This window comes from Bos grunniens, chromosome 9 (genome assembly GCF_055505025.1).
Source record: "Bos grunniens cultivar Pamir isolate PY7600 chromosome 9, Bosgru_T2T1.0, whole genome shotgun sequence".
In the NCBI taxonomy this organism is placed as follows: Eukaryota; Metazoa; Chordata; class Mammalia; order Artiodactyla; family Bovidae; genus Bos; species Bos grunniens.
In genome coordinates, this window is record NC_141173.1 from 15,774,915 (window position 1) to 15,792,452 (window position 17,538).

General features: G+C 40.6%; 1 protein-coding gene across 2 annotated transcripts in view; it reads right to left on the minus strand.

Annotated features, from left to right (window-relative positions):
* CDC50A (cell division cycle 50 P4-ATPase accessory subunit A) overlaps positions 1 to 13,259 on the minus strand; it is a 45,882-nt gene extending 32,623 nt beyond the window's left edge. The window contains exon 1 of one of the 2 annotated variants that reach the window (XM_086316825.1): positions 12,735 to 13,259. In XM_086316825.1, coding sequence (XP_086172951.1) covers positions 12,735 to 12,971 — 237 coding nt within the window. In that variant the 5' untranslated portion in view covers positions 12,972 to 13,259. The remainder of the gene's footprint in view (positions 1 to 12,734) is intronic. The other variant, XM_086316826.1, reaches the window with a different exon arrangement.
* Positions 13,260 to 17,538: the final 4,279 nt, after the last annotated feature.

A 17,538-nucleotide genomic window follows, 5' to 3' on the forward strand; every position in this document is an offset into this window, starting at 1 on the left:
ACCACCTCCACCTCTGCTGCTACATACTTCTCCCTGTGTCTTCTCTTCACGTCATCTTCACTCTGTGCCTGTCTTTTCTTACAGGGACACCAGATGGATATACTGAACAGGAGCCCACCAGAATAACCTCATCTTGATTTCATTTGCAAAGACTCTATTTTCAAATAAAGTCACATTCAGGTACTCGGACTTAAGGTTTCAACATATCTTTCACAAGGACACAATTCAATCTGTAACAGTGATATAATCATATCTAACTCCAAAATTGCTGTTCTTTGTATAAGACTGCTCCTGCTCCTACTGTACAATCATTTGGAAACATGGACGTCAATTGAAAAGACATTATGTTTTTAAAATAAAATTGGCACCACTCGTGAATACGCTGATGTTTTAAACAGTACCAGCACATCTTCATAGTTTTCGTCTAAAATACAGATTCAAAACAACAACATGGTTATGGCAAGGTGCTTGTCATTTCAGGAACATCTTAACTTTCAGAGTTTGAAATAGAATTTTGTTATACTAAGTTTCACACACAAAGTTTTTACATCTGGCATTTAATGCATTTTTACATCTGGCATTTAATGCATTTTTACAAACAAAAAAGTATATTCCAACATGAAGTTTTAGTTTACCCCTTAAAACAATTACTAAAGTATCAAGTTATAAAAACTGCCTAGGACAGAACTGATGAAAATGGCTTTGCTAATTATGCTTCAATCTATACAAGAGGGTAGATAAAAGGAACAGATAAGCAATCAGTATGAGTAAACTAGGGCTTTTATTTAAAGGAAATACAGGTCTTTTCTACATAAAACTTCGTTTTATACAGTCATATAACTGATATTCAAATATTAGTGGCTTTTATCTTTGTCTCCAGTGCTACTTTCTGACAATAACCTCGTGCGGCCTCATATCATATTTCATACATTATAATGTACACACTATACATTTATTTCCACCCTCAAGTCCCATTTTCATATTCCTAGATGTATCCCTTTGGTTGAATTTCTTCCTTATCATTGGAAACTCTTACCATCTCCATGGTATTTCAAATCCATGGTGAGCTCTTAAAAATTAAGCCAGATATTTGTGACTTGTTAATCTGGGGGGTTACACTTCACTAAAAATTTCAGTTAAAAAAATTAGTCGTGGTTCATTGACTCCCATAACCTCACACCCAACAGTGGTCTTCTGATGCCTATAAATGGTACCACCACTGTCCCAAGCATCCAAACTCAAGATTTTGGCATCATCTTTAGAATTTATTTTAGATCTCTATTAGATTCCAGGATGATAATATATAATGGAAAAATACATCATTCGTGTCATAAGAGAACTTCCATAATAATGGGATAGAAAGTTATGTTAATTAGTAATTTAAAAATATAATTCAATAATGTTATGACAGATTGTAAGCTAGTCCTTATGAAAGCTGAGAGAAGCATCCATTTATTCAATATATCAGGTGGGATAGGAATGAAATTTGAAAACTGTGGTAGAACAAGAAAAGGAAGGACATTTCAGGTTTATCTAGCAACATGCCACATTTCATAAACTGCAATAGTCATGACTAGAGCAAAGGGCAGGGGAGTGGTAGGAGATGAGGCCACAGAAACAGAAAGTAGCCTATCATGAAGAAAATTACATTCCATGTTAAGGGTCTTGAACATTATCTTGAATGCTACAGGCAGACATAGAAGAAATGTTAAGCAAGAGATGAAATATTCAGACCAGTCTTTTAAATAGCCTGCACGCTTCTGGCAATAACATGCAGCAAGACTGAAGAAAATGCCAACTAGAAAAATAAAATGCTATTACAATAACCCAGAAATATACGAAAAACATAAACAAAGAAAAAGGCAGTAGAGATAAGGGGGGAAAAAGTTTCAAAAAATACAGAGAAAGTAAAATCTACAGAAGTTAGTGGCTAGAGATAAGATGATGACAAGTGAGACTTTCAGGGTTTCTGGCTTGAAACCCACATGGATGGTGACTCCATTCACTGCACGAGAGCTGCTTTTCACGTTGTTAACTCAGAGGTCAGCTTCCAGTTTTCCGCTCATATGAACTAGTAGCAGCAGCCCTGGGCGTAGTTATCACGTGCTCTACCTTGAAACTGGTTTGCAGACCACATTTCCCTTGTTTTTCTCTTATCTCACTAGCTGTTCCTTTTCTATCTCCTTTGCTAGTTCCTCCTCACCTCCCCGACCTCTATATTCACCGGAGTGACTCATGGCTCTCTTTGGATGTTCTTCCTTTTCTAACTCTTATAACTTTATTCTATCTTATGTCTCTATATATCATCTACACTGATGAAACCTCAAAATACTTAACCCCAGTCTCAACCTTCTCCCTATTTAGTTGTTTTCTCATTATTTCCAATTTGGATGTTTAAAAGGCATCTCACTGTAACGAGGAAAAACAGAGAACTCTTTATTCAGCTTCTAACCTCCCAAACCCTGCTATCACACTAAAACTGTTTCTATGGTCTTCCCCATCTTGATAAATTGAAGCCAAGTCCCCCTAAAACCGTGTTCCCTGAGTTTACGATTAATCAATCTCTCTATCCAAAACTTTTCCCTTTCTTGTCCCCTCTGACCTCAAGCCTGTGCTAGGTGAATGCTAATCAACCAGAGTCAGATGACTAAAATCACAGTGGTTGTTGATAACATAATTGCTGTACTAAAACTGCTGTTATGGACATGTGATTAACACACAAACTCAGGCTGTTTCTCCGGGACAAGATGAGCTTACAGATGCCTGAGCCACAGATCACGGGGCCAGAACACTGTAAACCAGAGACATCCTGACCCTCAAAACTGCAAATAAAGAAACGTCAGAAGATGACCATTAATCTCGGCCTCTTTGTTCTTTTCTTTAAGAAATGCCCCAACTCACAGACCAGGTTGGAGTGGCTTGTCCCCCACTCCCTTCCATGGCACTCTACAAATAAAACCCTACATTTTGCTGCAAATACTTGCTGTCAGTTTCTGCAACCTGGCATACAAACCCATGCTTGGTTACAAAATTACAATTCCATCATTCCAATGCAGACCAAAATATCTTCCAGTTAGATTTGATTCTACAATTTATCTCACACACTACACATCCACCGGAGAAGGCAATGGCACCCCACTCCAATACTCTTGCCTGGAAAATCCCATGGATGGAGGAGCCTGGTAGGCTGCAGTTTAAGGGGTTGCCAACAGTTGGACACGACTGAGTGAATTCCCTTTCACTTTCCAGTTTCATGCAATGGAGAAGGAATGGTAACCCACTCCAGTGTTCTTGCCTGGAGAATCCCAGGGACGGGGTAGCCTGGGGGCTGCCATCTATGGGGTCGCACAGGGGTCACACAGAGTCGGACACGACTGAAGTGACTTAGCAGCAGCAGCAGCTACACACCCACATGAGAAAATTCTTTTAGCTCTACTTTAATTATACATCCTAAATCTAACTGCTCTTCACTGCAACCATTCTACAGTGGACACCATCATCTTTTATCATCAAAAACCTAGTCTATCCACCACCTGCTGCTGCTAAGTCACTTCAGTCGTGTCCGACTCTGTGTGACCCCACAGACGGCAGCCCACCAGGCTCCCCTGTCCCTGGGATTCTCCAGGCAAGAACACTGGAGTGGGTTGCCATTTCCTTCTCCAATGAATGAAAGTGAAAAATGAAAGTGAAGTCGCTCAGTCGTGTCAGACTCTTAGTGACCCTGTGACCTCAGCCTACCAGGCTCCTCAGTCCATGGGATTTTCCAGGCAAGAGTACTGGAGTGGGGTGCCATTGCCTTCTCCAACCTAGCATCAGCTTATTTACCCTCACTCCAACTTTATACACCTTTTGACTTCCTGCTACTACAATTTTGCTCATATAAATCTGCTTTCTTGGAATGCATCCAACCTCCTCTTTAGAAGTGCTATTTATTCTTCAAGTTCCAGCTCAAAGCCCACCTGAAAGTTTTCCATGGTTATTGGAGACACGTAATCTTGTCTTTCTTTGGACCTCTAGGGCACATTCTATCTGTGCCACTCATCCAGCAATGCTTGCAGTTCCTTTTACGTGTATGCTTCATCTCCTCCAAAAGACTCTGTCAGGTTTCTAAGAAGGGCTCACTACTTGGAAGGAAAAAAAAAAAAGGAGGCCCTGTCCACAAGCTTTTTTCTGTTGTATATTATACCCAGAGCAGCACTTTACATATAGAAAATGCTCAATGCTGATTAAAACTCTTGATAAATTTAACTCAGTCTATGAGTTTTTAATCATCAAAACCCCACTATATCCTTCATAAACTAAAATTCAAAGGTAGCCTGGCCTAACATCCAAACTGTAATAAAATCCACTGGATACAAAAACAAAGTTTGTGAATATGCGAGTTCATGTATCTCTTCAAAATAATGATTTCATTTTCTTTAAAACATACCTAGTGGGAGTGCTTCACTTTCACTTTTCACTTTCATGCATTGGAGAAGAAAATGGCAACCCACTCCAGTGTTCTTGCCTGGAGAATCCCAGGGATGGGGGAGCCTGGTGGGCTGCCATCTATGGGGTCGCACAGAATTGGACACAACTGAAGCGACTTAGCAGCAGCAGCAGCAGCAGTGGGAGTGCTAGATCTTATGCTAGTTCTGTATTTTAATTTTTTGAGCAACTAACATACTCTTATCCCTAATAGCTACACCAATTTACATTCCATTGTCCCTGTCCTTGTCCTCTATATCCTCACCAACACTTGTTATCACTTGTCTTTTTAATATGAGAGTAACTATAAGAAGTGATGGACCAACCCCACGTCCAAGGAGCTGTGGCTACGCAGGCGCAGGAGGGCCTAGAGGAGCCATGAAATTAAAAGACGCTTACTCCTTGGAAGGAAAGTTATGACCAACCTAGATAGCATATTCAAAAGCAGAGACATTACTTTGCCAACAAAGGTTCGTCTAGTCAACGCTATGGTTTTTCCTGTGGTCATGTATGGATGTGAGAGTTGGACTGTGAAGAAGGCTGAGCACTGAAGAATTGATGCTTTTGAACTGTGGTGTTGGAGAAGACTCTTGAGAGTCCTTTGGACTGCAAGGAGATCCAACCAGTCCATTCTGAAGGAGATCAGCCCTGGGATTTCTCTGGAAGGAATGATGCTGAAGCTGAAACTCCAGTACTTTGGCCACCTCATGCAAAGAGTTGACTCATTGGAAAAGACTCTGATGCTGGGAGGGATTGGGGGCAGGAGGAGAAGGGGATGGCAGAGGATGAGATGGCTGGATGGCATCACTGACTCGATGGACATGAGTCTGAGTGAACTCTGGGAGTTGGTGATGGACAGGGAGGCCTGGCATGCTGCGATTCATGGGGTCGCAAAGAGTCGAACATGACTGAGCGACTGATCTGATCTGATAGGAAGTGATGGACATGTTAATTAGCTTTATTATGGTGATCATTTCACAATGTATATCAATGTATATGTATCAATATATATAACTATATAAATATATAATTTATATAATCTATACAATTTTTTTCAATTGCAACCTCAATAAAATTAGGGAAGAAACAGCTTATACTTAAGGTAGTAATCCATAACTTATCCTAGAAAGAAAGATGCTACGAGTAAGAGAGGAACTATAGTTCCCCTATTTTAAAAATTAATGCCTATTAAATGTCAAAAGCATAGAAGGCACAGTGCAGAATACAACAAGCTGGAGACCTGCCTAGCAGCTTAAATTCAAAACACAAAGAGCCAGAGGCAAAACAGAACAACAGATGGAGATGACTAGTTTAAGAGTTATCATATTTCTCAGCTCCGTTTTTGCTACCACTATAATTGTTCTCCTAAATCAAACTGACAATTCTTAGTAATTCTGAAATTGCATTCCATTCTTAAGAAAGCTGACTGGATTTCATGCAGTGGGAAAGGAGGACTTTGAAGGACATGCCATTTGTACCCTGTATAAGAGCTGGAGAGCTTCCATTTTCGAATGTAAGTCTGACTTAAAAGGAAATCAATGTAAGACTTAAACAGGTCACTCAACAAAATGCTGAGTAATAAGGTAAACCATTCTAAGTATTAATTAGATTAAATTTAAAAACATTTTAAGTACCCTTCGAACTAATGATTTCATACTAAAGAATTCATCTTTAAAAGATAAAAATTAAAAAATAAGAAATAAAAGAAATTACTTGTCCTTTCTAGAGGCTCTAATGAAGACAAAAGGTAACTGAAGTAAAAACTTCAAAAGCAATTTTATTTAGTTGCTTAAACTTTATCTGTAAAAAGACATGAATAATAATATTACCTGTACCAAGATCAATGGTAAATTCAACTAAGGTATTCTACATTTATTTATACAAAGAATGTAGAATACAAGCAATAATCAGTAATCACTACACCTACCTTGAAAGATTATTGAGGATTAGAATGTATAAATTAAACACTGCTATTTTTGTAACAAATGTTAAATTTGCCAGTATGTTTCTTTAAAACTCCAAGTCAAGGACAGGAAGTTCTTTTCTGTAAAGGGTCAGAAAGTAAATATTTTAGGCTTTGCAAACTAAGAGGTAAATTTGAGGATATTATATAGGTTCTTATATAACAGATTTTAATTGATGGAGTTCAAAATATAATAACAAATGTGTACAATTTTTTGGTGACCCAGGTCTACAAGTAAGAATAAAATTATTTTGTAGAGATAACATTTCATATTATTGGAGTTCAAGGTTAGTGTCCTCTATCATCAAACTCAATTGCAAATGTCCATCTGTAAAACCATTCTCAGTTCCTGGGCTTCACAAAAATGGTTTGGCTAGCCGTATTTACTTTTTTTTTTAAATATAAATGTATTTATTTTAATTGGAGGCTAATTTCTTTACAATATTGTATTGGTTTTGCCATACATCAACATGAATCCACCATGGGTGTGCACGTGTTCCCCATCCTGAACCCCCCACCCTCCTCCCTCCCCGTACCATTGCCCTAAATGCTAAAGTTACAAGAGAAACAAATAACAGGAACGCTAAAAATCTCTTCATTTCCAGGAGTCAACTTCTAACCAACTGCAATTCATTTGACTACTAAAATCTTTATAATTCTTAACATGAACTATCTAAATTTTAACAATCATGTCTACAAAGCAACTTATTCTTCTTTGACTCTTAGCTATGGGCTAAGTATAAACAAAGAATACTAAATACAGAAGATCCTTTTGAAATCCTTAAATCTAAGAATCTAAGTTGTTGTTTAGTTGCTAAGTCGTGTCCAGCTCTTTTGTGACCCTGTGGACGGCAGCCTGCCAGACTCCCCTGTACATGGGATTTCCCAGGCAAGAATACTGGAGTGGGTTCCCATTTCCTTCTCCAAGGGATCTTTCTGACCCAGGGATCAAATCCCAGTCCCCTGCATTGGCAGGTGGATTCTTTACCACCAAGTCACCTGGAAAGCCCCAAGAATTCAAATTACACAAGCATAAAATCAAAAGATAAAAATCTATTTTTGTCAGAAACTAAGGAAACAGAAAATAACCAGAATTACAGAGTTGAGGGTGATAAATGAAACAATAATAAGGTGAAGAGGAAGAGAATTAGGGTTTCTCAATCAAGCATGTTTGCATGGGGGTGGGAGTGCTAATCCACTAAAATTTGAAATGCAAATGTAGGTTGAACACAACACTTTGGCAATATTAATTCTGAAGTAAATATTTAGTTCTAAATTTATGCTATCACTCCAAATAATGTCCTCATTTGATTCTAACCATTAATCTACAACTATATAACTTTAAACTGATAAACGTATGAAACTGCAAAAGTTAAGAATACTTTCTATCAGGGATAGAAGGGGCCTCTCTGAAAGCTCAGTTGGTAAAGAATCTGTCTGCTATGCGGGAGACCCCAGTTCTATTCCTAGATCGGAAAGATCCCCTGGAGAAGGGGTAGGCTACCCACTCCAGTATTCTTGGGCTTCCCTTGTGGCTCAGATGGTAAAGAATTCGCCTGCAATGAGGGAGACCTGGGTTTGATCCCTGGGTTGGGAAGATCCCCTGGAGAAGGGAAAGGCTACCCACTCTAGTATTCTGGCCTAGAGAATTCCATGGGGGTCACAAAGAGTCAGACAGGACTGAGCGACTTTCACTTTCTTTTTCAGGTTAGCACTATCAAATTAACATCTCTGCCTCAAAAACAAGGACCATCAACTAGAAAAACATTACCTTTATGGTATTAATAGAGAGATGTTCCTGACTCTTACAACTGCCGCATTAAATACTTATTCCTTGCTGCTAATAATAAATGAAGATACTAGATCTTAGTTTTAATGAGGTATTAAATATTTAAAATATTTTATGACTGAAAAAATTAACAACTTTAGTTTTCTAAAAATTTTATCTTATTAGATAATAGAAAATCTAAAACCCAGCTAAACAAGATATATAAACCTAATGAGAGGAGATAATCTATTTCTAAATACCTTTTTTAGGGGACTCCAATATGCTTTACAAGAGTAGTAACTTTTTGTATAATCCTCCCAGGAAAAAGATGAAGACCCATTGATTTTTATACCTAAAATGTCTGGATTTCTGATCTTAGCACTTTAAGCGATATTACAAAAGCATTCTGACCGGTCAAGTCTCCTTTGGCCTAGTAATTTGATATAATACATCAATGAAAGTCCTTCAGTTCAGTTCAACCCGACTCTTTGCAAGCCCATGAACCGCAGCACGCCAGGCCTCCCTGTCCATCACCAACTCCCAGAGTCCACCCAAACCCATGTCCATTGAGTTGGTGATACCATGCAGCCACCTCATCCTCTGTCATTCCCTTCTCCTCCTGCCCTCAATCTTTTCCAGCATCAGGGTCTTTTCAAATGAGTCAGCTCTCCGCATCAGATGGCCAAAGTATTGGAGTTTCAGCTTCAGCATCAGTCCTTCCATTGAATATTCAGGTCTGATCTCCTTTAGGATGGACTAGTTGGATCTCCTTGCAGTCCAAGGGACTCTTCAAGAGTCTTCTCCAACACCACAGTTCAAAAGCATCAACTCTTCGGCGCTCAACTTTCTTTATTGTCCAACTCTCACATGCATACATGACCACTGGAAAAACCATAGCCTTGACTAGACGGACCTTTGTTGACAAAGTAATGTCTCTGCTTTTGAATATGCTGTCTAGGTTGGTCATAACTTTCCTTCCAAGGAGAAAGCATCTTTTAATTTCATGGCTGCAGTCACCATCTGCAGTGATTTTACAGACCAGAAATATAAACTCAGCCACTGTTTCCACTGTTTCCCCATTTATTTGCAATGAAGTGATGGGACCGGATGCCATGATCTTTGTTTTCTGAATATTGAGCTTTAAGCCAACTTTTTCACTCTCCTCTTTCACTTTCATCAAGAGGCTTTTTAGTTCCTCTTCACTTTCTGCCATAAGGGTGGTGTCATCTGCATATCTGAGGTTATTGAGATTTCTCCCGGAAATCTTGATTCCAGCTTGTGCTTCTTCCAGCCCAGCGTTTCTCATGATGTACTCTGCATAGAAGTTAAATAAACAGGGTGACAATATACAGCCTTTACACACTCCTTTTCCTATTTGGAACCAGTCCGTTGTTCCATGTCCAATTCTAACTGTTGCTTCCCGACCTGCATACAGGTTTCTCAAGAGGCAGGTCAGGTGGTCTGGTATTCCCATCTCTTTAAGAATTTTCCACAGTTTATTGTGATCCACACAGTCAAAGGCTTTGGCATAATCAATAAAGAAGAAATAGATGTTTTTCTGGAACTCTCTTGCTTTTTCGATGATCCAGCGGATGTTGGCAATTTGATCTCTGGTTCCTCTGCCTTTTCTAAAACCAGCTTGAACATCTGGAAGTTCATGGTTCAAGTATTGCTGAAGCCTGGCTTGGAGAATTTTGAGCATTACTTTACCAGCATGTGAGATGAGTGCAATAATTAAAGTCCTTTAAAATTTTCAAAAATGAGAAAATTAGCTAAAGAGATGTAAGCAACGTGTAGTATGGAAGTGAATCTTGCCAAGAACTTCTTACATATTTATTTTTAATAACCCTCAACTTTAAACTAGTGACTCACAAAGGGTGAGGAGCAGTCAGAAACAAGTACGTGTGCTTTGGGGAAGTTCCCCAGGTTCTTCTAGTAACTCCAGGCTCAATTCAGAACCAATTCTCTACATAATCAACAAATTTTTTAAAAATTTATTTGCACAATTGTATCTGAGCACTGGTACAAAATTCCTAATCATTCCTAATTCTCATCTCCTCTAGTTTCAAAGGTGATACAACTTGAATATGCAGCATTTTTCTTAAAATCACATTAAGTTGGAAGTCACACAATATTAAAGTTGAACAAGGCCTCTAAGGGATCATCTAGTCTGAATCTTTCAGCTCTTCAAGTGAAATGAAAACTGAGACTCAAAAATATGCCTAAGAGCACAAACTAGGGAGTAGAAGCTGGACTCTAATGCCTTGACTCAACTTCAGTGCCCTTCTAACTAGATCCAGCTACATCAGACTCTTCAGACAACTTGAAATCAGAATTACATACATGAGAATTATTTAAGAACTTTCCATTTCATCAACTAGTGTAAAGAACTTTATTTCAGAATCCAAAAGTTTTAAAGAAAGTTAACATTTACCTTCATAGTATAGTAAATATTGACAGAAATTGAGTTCTGATAATTTAGTAAATACTCATCATATAAATTCCAAACTACTGCTGCTTTCATCTTAATATCCACTAAAAACATAGATATAAGGATCCCAGTGTAGTGTAAAAGCATAAGACTGAAAATCAAGACATCCAAGTTTGGTTTCTGTCTCAATTTTACAATGCTTTTCTAGCTTACTAGCAAATACCAACCCCTCTGACTCCATTTCTCATCTCCTGATTAGTGGACATCACAATATAGTAACTAGTGTATAAATGTAGTGCCAGGAATATTATCTATCTTGTTTCTAAATCTCACAGTTCACAAAAATAGGCATTATTTACCTATTTTACAAGTGAGGAAACTGAGGCTTAGGGAGATTATGTTTTCCAACAAACTGAGCCAGTTAATAGCTGAGCTGGAATTTAAACCCAGCTCTGCCTGACTCCTGCCTAGAGCCCATGGCCCTTGTATTACACCACTGTGCTCACATCCTGGTATGTGTGGTCCTAATAATTAGGTTTAGGGCGTCTCTGGCGACTCAGACAGTAAAAGAATCCGCCTGCGATGAGGGACACCTGGGTTCGATCCCTGGGTTGGGAAGATCCCCTGGAGGAGGGCATGGCAACCCACTCCAGTGTTTCTGCCTGGAGAATCTCCATGAACAGAGGAGTCTGGCCGGCTACAATCCATGGGGTCTCAAAGAGTCAGACATGACTGAGAGACTATGCACAACACAGCACAGCACAATACAGTTGGGAGAACACTAAGTACTACATCTGAAGGACTACTAGGAGATAAAAATGATAAAACAGAGCATTAGACTGAAAAAATATACTGTGATACTTTATTATTAACTGAAAATGAACTTTCAGTAAAAGATTTTAAAACTATGCCATACACTCTTATTACTAACACAGAAATGCACACCTTGTACAATTAAAAATATAATGATTGTGCTTTTACAGGTAACGCTGTTAATTAAATTGGAAAGTATGCCTATTCCTGCCATTGAAATAAAGTTGTTTTGAAAGCCCTATTAAATTGCATCCATAAATTTTAAAGTATTTAGTAAAATTAAAAAGGGGAAAAAATGACATAACTGATAGAAAAAAAGTGACAGAATTTTGTACCCGTTCCTCCCCTTTCAAAGAGATAAAAAATACCCTCAGATAATCAAGAAAAGAGGATGAGCAGATGTTTAATACTGGACATCTACACAAAGTATTTACATTCTGTACCAACCTATGTTCACCACTGCAGATTGTATGAAGATAACTATATTACGATGATGGTTTCTCTGACAGAAGTCAAGATGTTTCCCCAGGTTTCTCTATCATGCCTTATAACAGTAACACGTTCAGGAGATAATTCACAAATTACTCTCCGTGTGTGGTCACAGACTTTTTTTTTTTCAGTTTAAAATCTGGCGGGGTGGGGAGGGTTGAGAGGGGACGAGGGCGAATGTAGGGCATGATTATTAATCAATGTAACCTAAAAGTAAAACCGGAATTGGAGCGTCAAGTTACCTTCAACGGGTAATACGCCCTGTAAGTAAAAGCATCTGTGAGTTCAACGTGAAAAGTACTGTACACACTTCGGTCACACGTCCTAATACGTGATCTGCCACATGGCAACTTCTTTACATAAAAATCATCACTGCCTCTATGACCCTGGGTCCTTTCCCCAACAACGGCCAAGGTGTTGATATCCGTGACCCGGGATAATCCCCACACAGATAAGTGACACTCTGACCGTGACAACTCTCCTGGAGTTTGATCTCCATATAACTTCTTTCCACTTCTCCTTTTCTTTTCTTTTCCTTTTTTAACCTCCGCCCATCAAAGGGGCGTTCTTACCCTGACCCACACTGTGCATTACAGAGAGTCATTCCCTAACTGGATAAACAGCGAAAGAAAGCGCCGGCAAAACTGCAAATTCAGAAAAACCCGTAGGAAAAGAAAGAGGAAACTGAGGAAGACAGAAGGTGGGGAAGGGCAGGGCCCGCCTGACCCCCGGGACCCCAGGAAGGAGGGACCCCGCTCCCCGGCGGCGCCAACGCGCACGGCCGTCGCCTCCCCTCCGCTCACCTCGATCTCGCGGATGTTGTTGGAGGTGACGAAGATGCCGATGCCAATGGGGATGAAGATGAGGCCGATGATGAAGAAGGTGGGCAGCACCGTGCCAGCCGTCAGGATGGGCTGCCAAGCCGGCAGCCGTTGCTGTTTGAAGGCCGTGTTATCTGGTCTCCGGGTCTTAGCGGTGCCCCCGGGAGGACACGGGGGCCCGCCGTCCACTTCATCCTTCGCGTTATAGTTCATCGCCATCGACCCCCCGGGCGCGGCTCCGAGACGCGCAGGTGGACGGCCCAGGGCACCCGCCTGCTGACCCTGACAGAAGACGCGCAGGCGCCGCCGCCGCCGCCGCTGTTGCCGCTGTAAAGGCGGAAGGGGCGGGACACCCTTCCGCAGACAGCCGCCGACCGGAAGCGAGAGTCGGTGGGGGACGCCAGAGGGAGGGAGAGAGGAAGGAGGGAGAAGACTGAGGGACAAGGGGAGGGGGAAAGGGAGGAGGATGGAAGGGGGAGGGAAAAGGCGGACGCACCTTGATCATCTGTCCTGTGACGACAAAGTGAAGGCTTCTATCCCCAGAGCGTGAAGCTACGTCGGCGCATGCGCGGCCCTGGGGAGGCTGGGGCGAAGAGGCCTCGGCGCTTGCGCCATAAGCGTGTCTTCCACTCGGCTCACGGAAGCTTCTGTTCGCACACACCTGTCCGCTCTTTTTGGTATCATGGCGACGGCTGTGTCAGGTGGTTGACGGATCCGCCCGGCCCGCACTGCTTCCGTCAGCCAAGGGGCGGATAGCTTCAACGCCAGCTAGGTGTTTCCTTTACTTCGAGGTCCTCTGTGAAGGGGAGCGCAGCATTGAAAAGGCCACACAGAGCCTGAACCTCGTGGCATTGGCAGTATTTGCTTGAGTTACAAAACCACGACTTTGTCTACTTAAAAAAATAAACCTCCACTCAAAGTGCGAGGATAAATATTAAGTGGGATGTATATGGTTGGTGACCTTTATGTTCTCAGGAATAAATCATGTGACTGGGTTTACCCTGTTATCACGCCTGTAGTTGCTCTGACTTGTTCCACCATTAATGATCTATCCTATGTCCACATTTATCTTTTGCATATTGATTTAAGTCTTAAAAAAATTGAGATATAGTTATTGTACAACATGAATCACAACTTTTAAAAGTTATGCCCCGTTCATAGTTATTAAAAAACATTGCGATATTCCCTATGCTGTAAAGTACACCTAATAATTGGTACATTTTAATCCCCTGCCCCCATCTTGCCCCTCCTCCTTTCCCTCTCCCCACGGGTAACCACTGGTTTGTTCTCTCTTTCTTGTTATATTCACTAGTTTTACTTTTTTAGATTATACAAGTGATATTATACAGTATTTAAACGTTCTGAGTCTGACTTATTTTGCTTAGCATAATAACTTCCAAGTCTGTCCAAGTTGTTGCAGATGACAAGATTTCATTCATTTCTATAGCTGTGTAGTATTCCATTGTGTGGTGTGTGTGTATCAACTCTTTTCCATTTGTTTGTTGATGGACATTTAGTTTGCTTCCATGCATGCTAATCTGTTGTGTCCCATTCTTTGCAGTCGTATGGACTGCAGCCACCAGGCTCCTCTGTCCATGGGATTCTCCAGGCAAGAATACTGGAGTGGATTGCCCTACCCTTTGCCAGGGGCTCTTCCTGACCCAGGGATCAAACTGAAGTCTCTTACATCTGCTGCACTGGCAAGAGGATTCCTTCTTACCACTAGGCCCACCTGGAGTGCTGATATGCAGTTGGGGTGCATATAGCTTTTCAAATTACTGTTTTCATTTGGGGAAGATAAATACTCAGGAGTGGAATTACTGGGTCATATGGTAGTTATATTTTTAATTTTTTGAGAACCCTCCATACTTTTCCCAACAGTGAATGTACCAATTTACATTCCTACTAAGTGCACAAGGGTTCCCTTTCTCCACATCCTTACCAACATGTATTATTTGTGGTATTGATGAAAACCATCCTGACAGGTGACTTCCCAGGTAGCTCAGCTGGTAAGGAATCCACCTGCAATGCAGGAGAACCCCAGTTCGATTCCTGGGTTGGGAAGTTCCATTGGAGAAGGGATAGGCTACCCGTTCCAGTATTCTTGGGCTTCCTTGTTGGCTCAGATGGTAAAGAATCCACCTGCAATGTTGGAGACCTGGTTTCGATCCCTGAGGTGGGAAGATCCCCTGGAGGAGGGCTTGGAAACCCACTCCAGTATTCTTGCCTGGAAAATCCCCATGGACAAAGGGGCATGGCGGGCTACAGTCCATCAGGTCACAAAGAGTCAGAGACAACTGAGCGACTAAGCACAGCACAGCACATTCTGTCCGGTGTGAGGTGATACCTCATTGTGGTTTTGATATGCATCTCTCTGATGATTTGTGATGTTGAACATCTTTTTGTGTGCCGGTTGGCCATCTGTGTGTCTTCTTTGGAAAAACATCTGTTCACATCTTTAATAAGTTTTATTAAAGACTTAATAATCCTAATAATCTATAGCTCTCATTTTACTTCTGATAATTAAAAAACTTCAATGAAGAATGACATTATTATAAAATGAAATTTTGTGCAGACACTGAAAAACTACCAAAGATTTAATGGCCCATGGAAATACGATACAAAAAGTGACTTAATCGTAATACCAAAGTAGTATAACTATATAGTATAAAAAGTAAATAGTAATAACCTCCACTGACTGGATGGAGAATGTTTTTCCTCTACTTCTTTGCAACCAAATTTTCTGCAGGAAGTATTTATTTGTAGAAAATAATTTTTAAATTATACATAGCCCATGTTAAATTGGCATCTTTGAAATCCAGAACAGAGAGTAAGTCACATCACTTAAAAAAAAAAAGGTCCCCAAACTTTACTTTCTTTAAGGCTTTGTCTATAGTTAGGCCTTCTGGAAGGTGAACTAAGGGAAGGGGAACTAAAAGATTGCTTGGGCCTCATAATTTACAATTATATGTATTTTCAAAAAATGACTACAAGTTTCAAGGGATGAGCCAATCTAATATTTATCTGGCAGATAACTCATTTGCTCATATAGCAACATTTATCTCTCAAATAATTAGCATAGCACTGGTAACATAAGTTGATCTGTATGTTGCATTGATCTATGTAAATTTCCTTTCAACTTCAGGCACAAGTGGAAAAGATTCAGCTATCAAAGCTAATGGAGAAACGTTTTGCTAAGTTTTGTTGGCTTGTGTGTGTTGGTTGCTAAGTCGTGTCCAACTGTTTGCGACCCCATGGGGTGTAACCCACCAGGGTTCTCTGTCCGTGGGATTTTCCAGACAAGAATCCTGGAGTGTGTTGCCATTTCTTTCTCCAGGGTCTGTTGGCTTGTAATTATATATAAACAACATTGGACATAATGCAAAAATATAAAACATAAGGCAAGTTTTTTTCTCCCCATTTCTGCTTACATCATTATACCCACTAAAAATGTGATAGTTCCTTAAGTCAGAGATCCCGAAACCCTGGTCTGTAGACTGATACCAGTCCGTGGCCTATTAGGAACCCAGGCCACACAGCAAGAGGTGAGCGACATGCAAGTGAGGCTTCATCTGCTGCTCCCCATTGCCCACATTACCTCTGCCTCTGTCCCTGGAAAAATTATCTTCCACAAAACCCATCTCTGATGCCAAAAAGATTGGGGACCACTACTTTAACTGTGTTGGTATTCCAGCGTTTTGTGAGACTGGTCAAGTATTTTGCTTTCAGAGTTTTTGTTGTTGTTGTTATTCTAGTGATCTGAGTGATCATGATATATTTTTTTCTGACATACTGTTTTTTTATTTTTTTAGTTTTTGTTGTAGAAATTAACTTCTTGTTTTTTCTTTTCTAATTAAAAAGTCCGTTTTGACTGAAATATAGACCTATGTGGCTGGGTCCCTTGTGTTTAGCTGGGTTCCTTGTGATTAGCCAGGCCCCTTGTGATTTTAGTACCCCCTAACACTTAGCAACTAGAGAAAAATAAATTCTGGTTAGCCCTTGTTTGCAGAAAAGGCAATGGCAACCCACTCCAGTACTCTTACCTGGAGAATCCCATGGATGGAGGAGCCTGGTGGACTATAGTCCATGGGGTCACAAAGAGTCCATGGGGTTGCAAAGAGACACAACTGAGTGACTTCACTTTCACTTTTCACTTTCATGCACTGGAGAAGGAAATGGCAATCCACTCCAGTATTCTTGCCTGGAGAATCCCAGGGATGGAGGATTCTGGTGGGCTGCCATCTATGGGGTTGCACAGAGTTGGACATGACTGATGTGACTTAGCAGCAGCAGGCCTTGTTTGCTCACACATGTTGCCTCCTTGCTCCCTGCCCAGCACCCCTTGTTTTCATGATATAACTTTTAGCGGCTGAAATGCTATTTCTTGGTCAGGCAGGAGGAGATAACACCAGGGTTACAAGGAGAATGTATGAGTTTGTGTTGCAGAAGAAATGGATGACTTTAAGGAAGATATGATCAGCTGCTGGCACCCAGAAGTCTGGTTGCACCAGTGGTTTTCTGAGACTGAAGAAACATAGATTTCCCCCCTCAGTTCCCTAAAACCCCTTCTCTCTTGCTTGCTAACCATGTAAAATTCCCCCACTTAGCTTCTTTGTTAAGAGGAAGCTAAGCAACCTTGCTTCTATTGTTCTTAGTTTGGCCAAATCAAATAAACCTTTCTCCATGCACACTGGTGTTTCAGTATTTGGTTTGGGCTGCACATTGGACACCCAAGCTTGAATTTGAGAGGTTTGCCAACACTTGTATAACTGAAAGCTTTCTTACA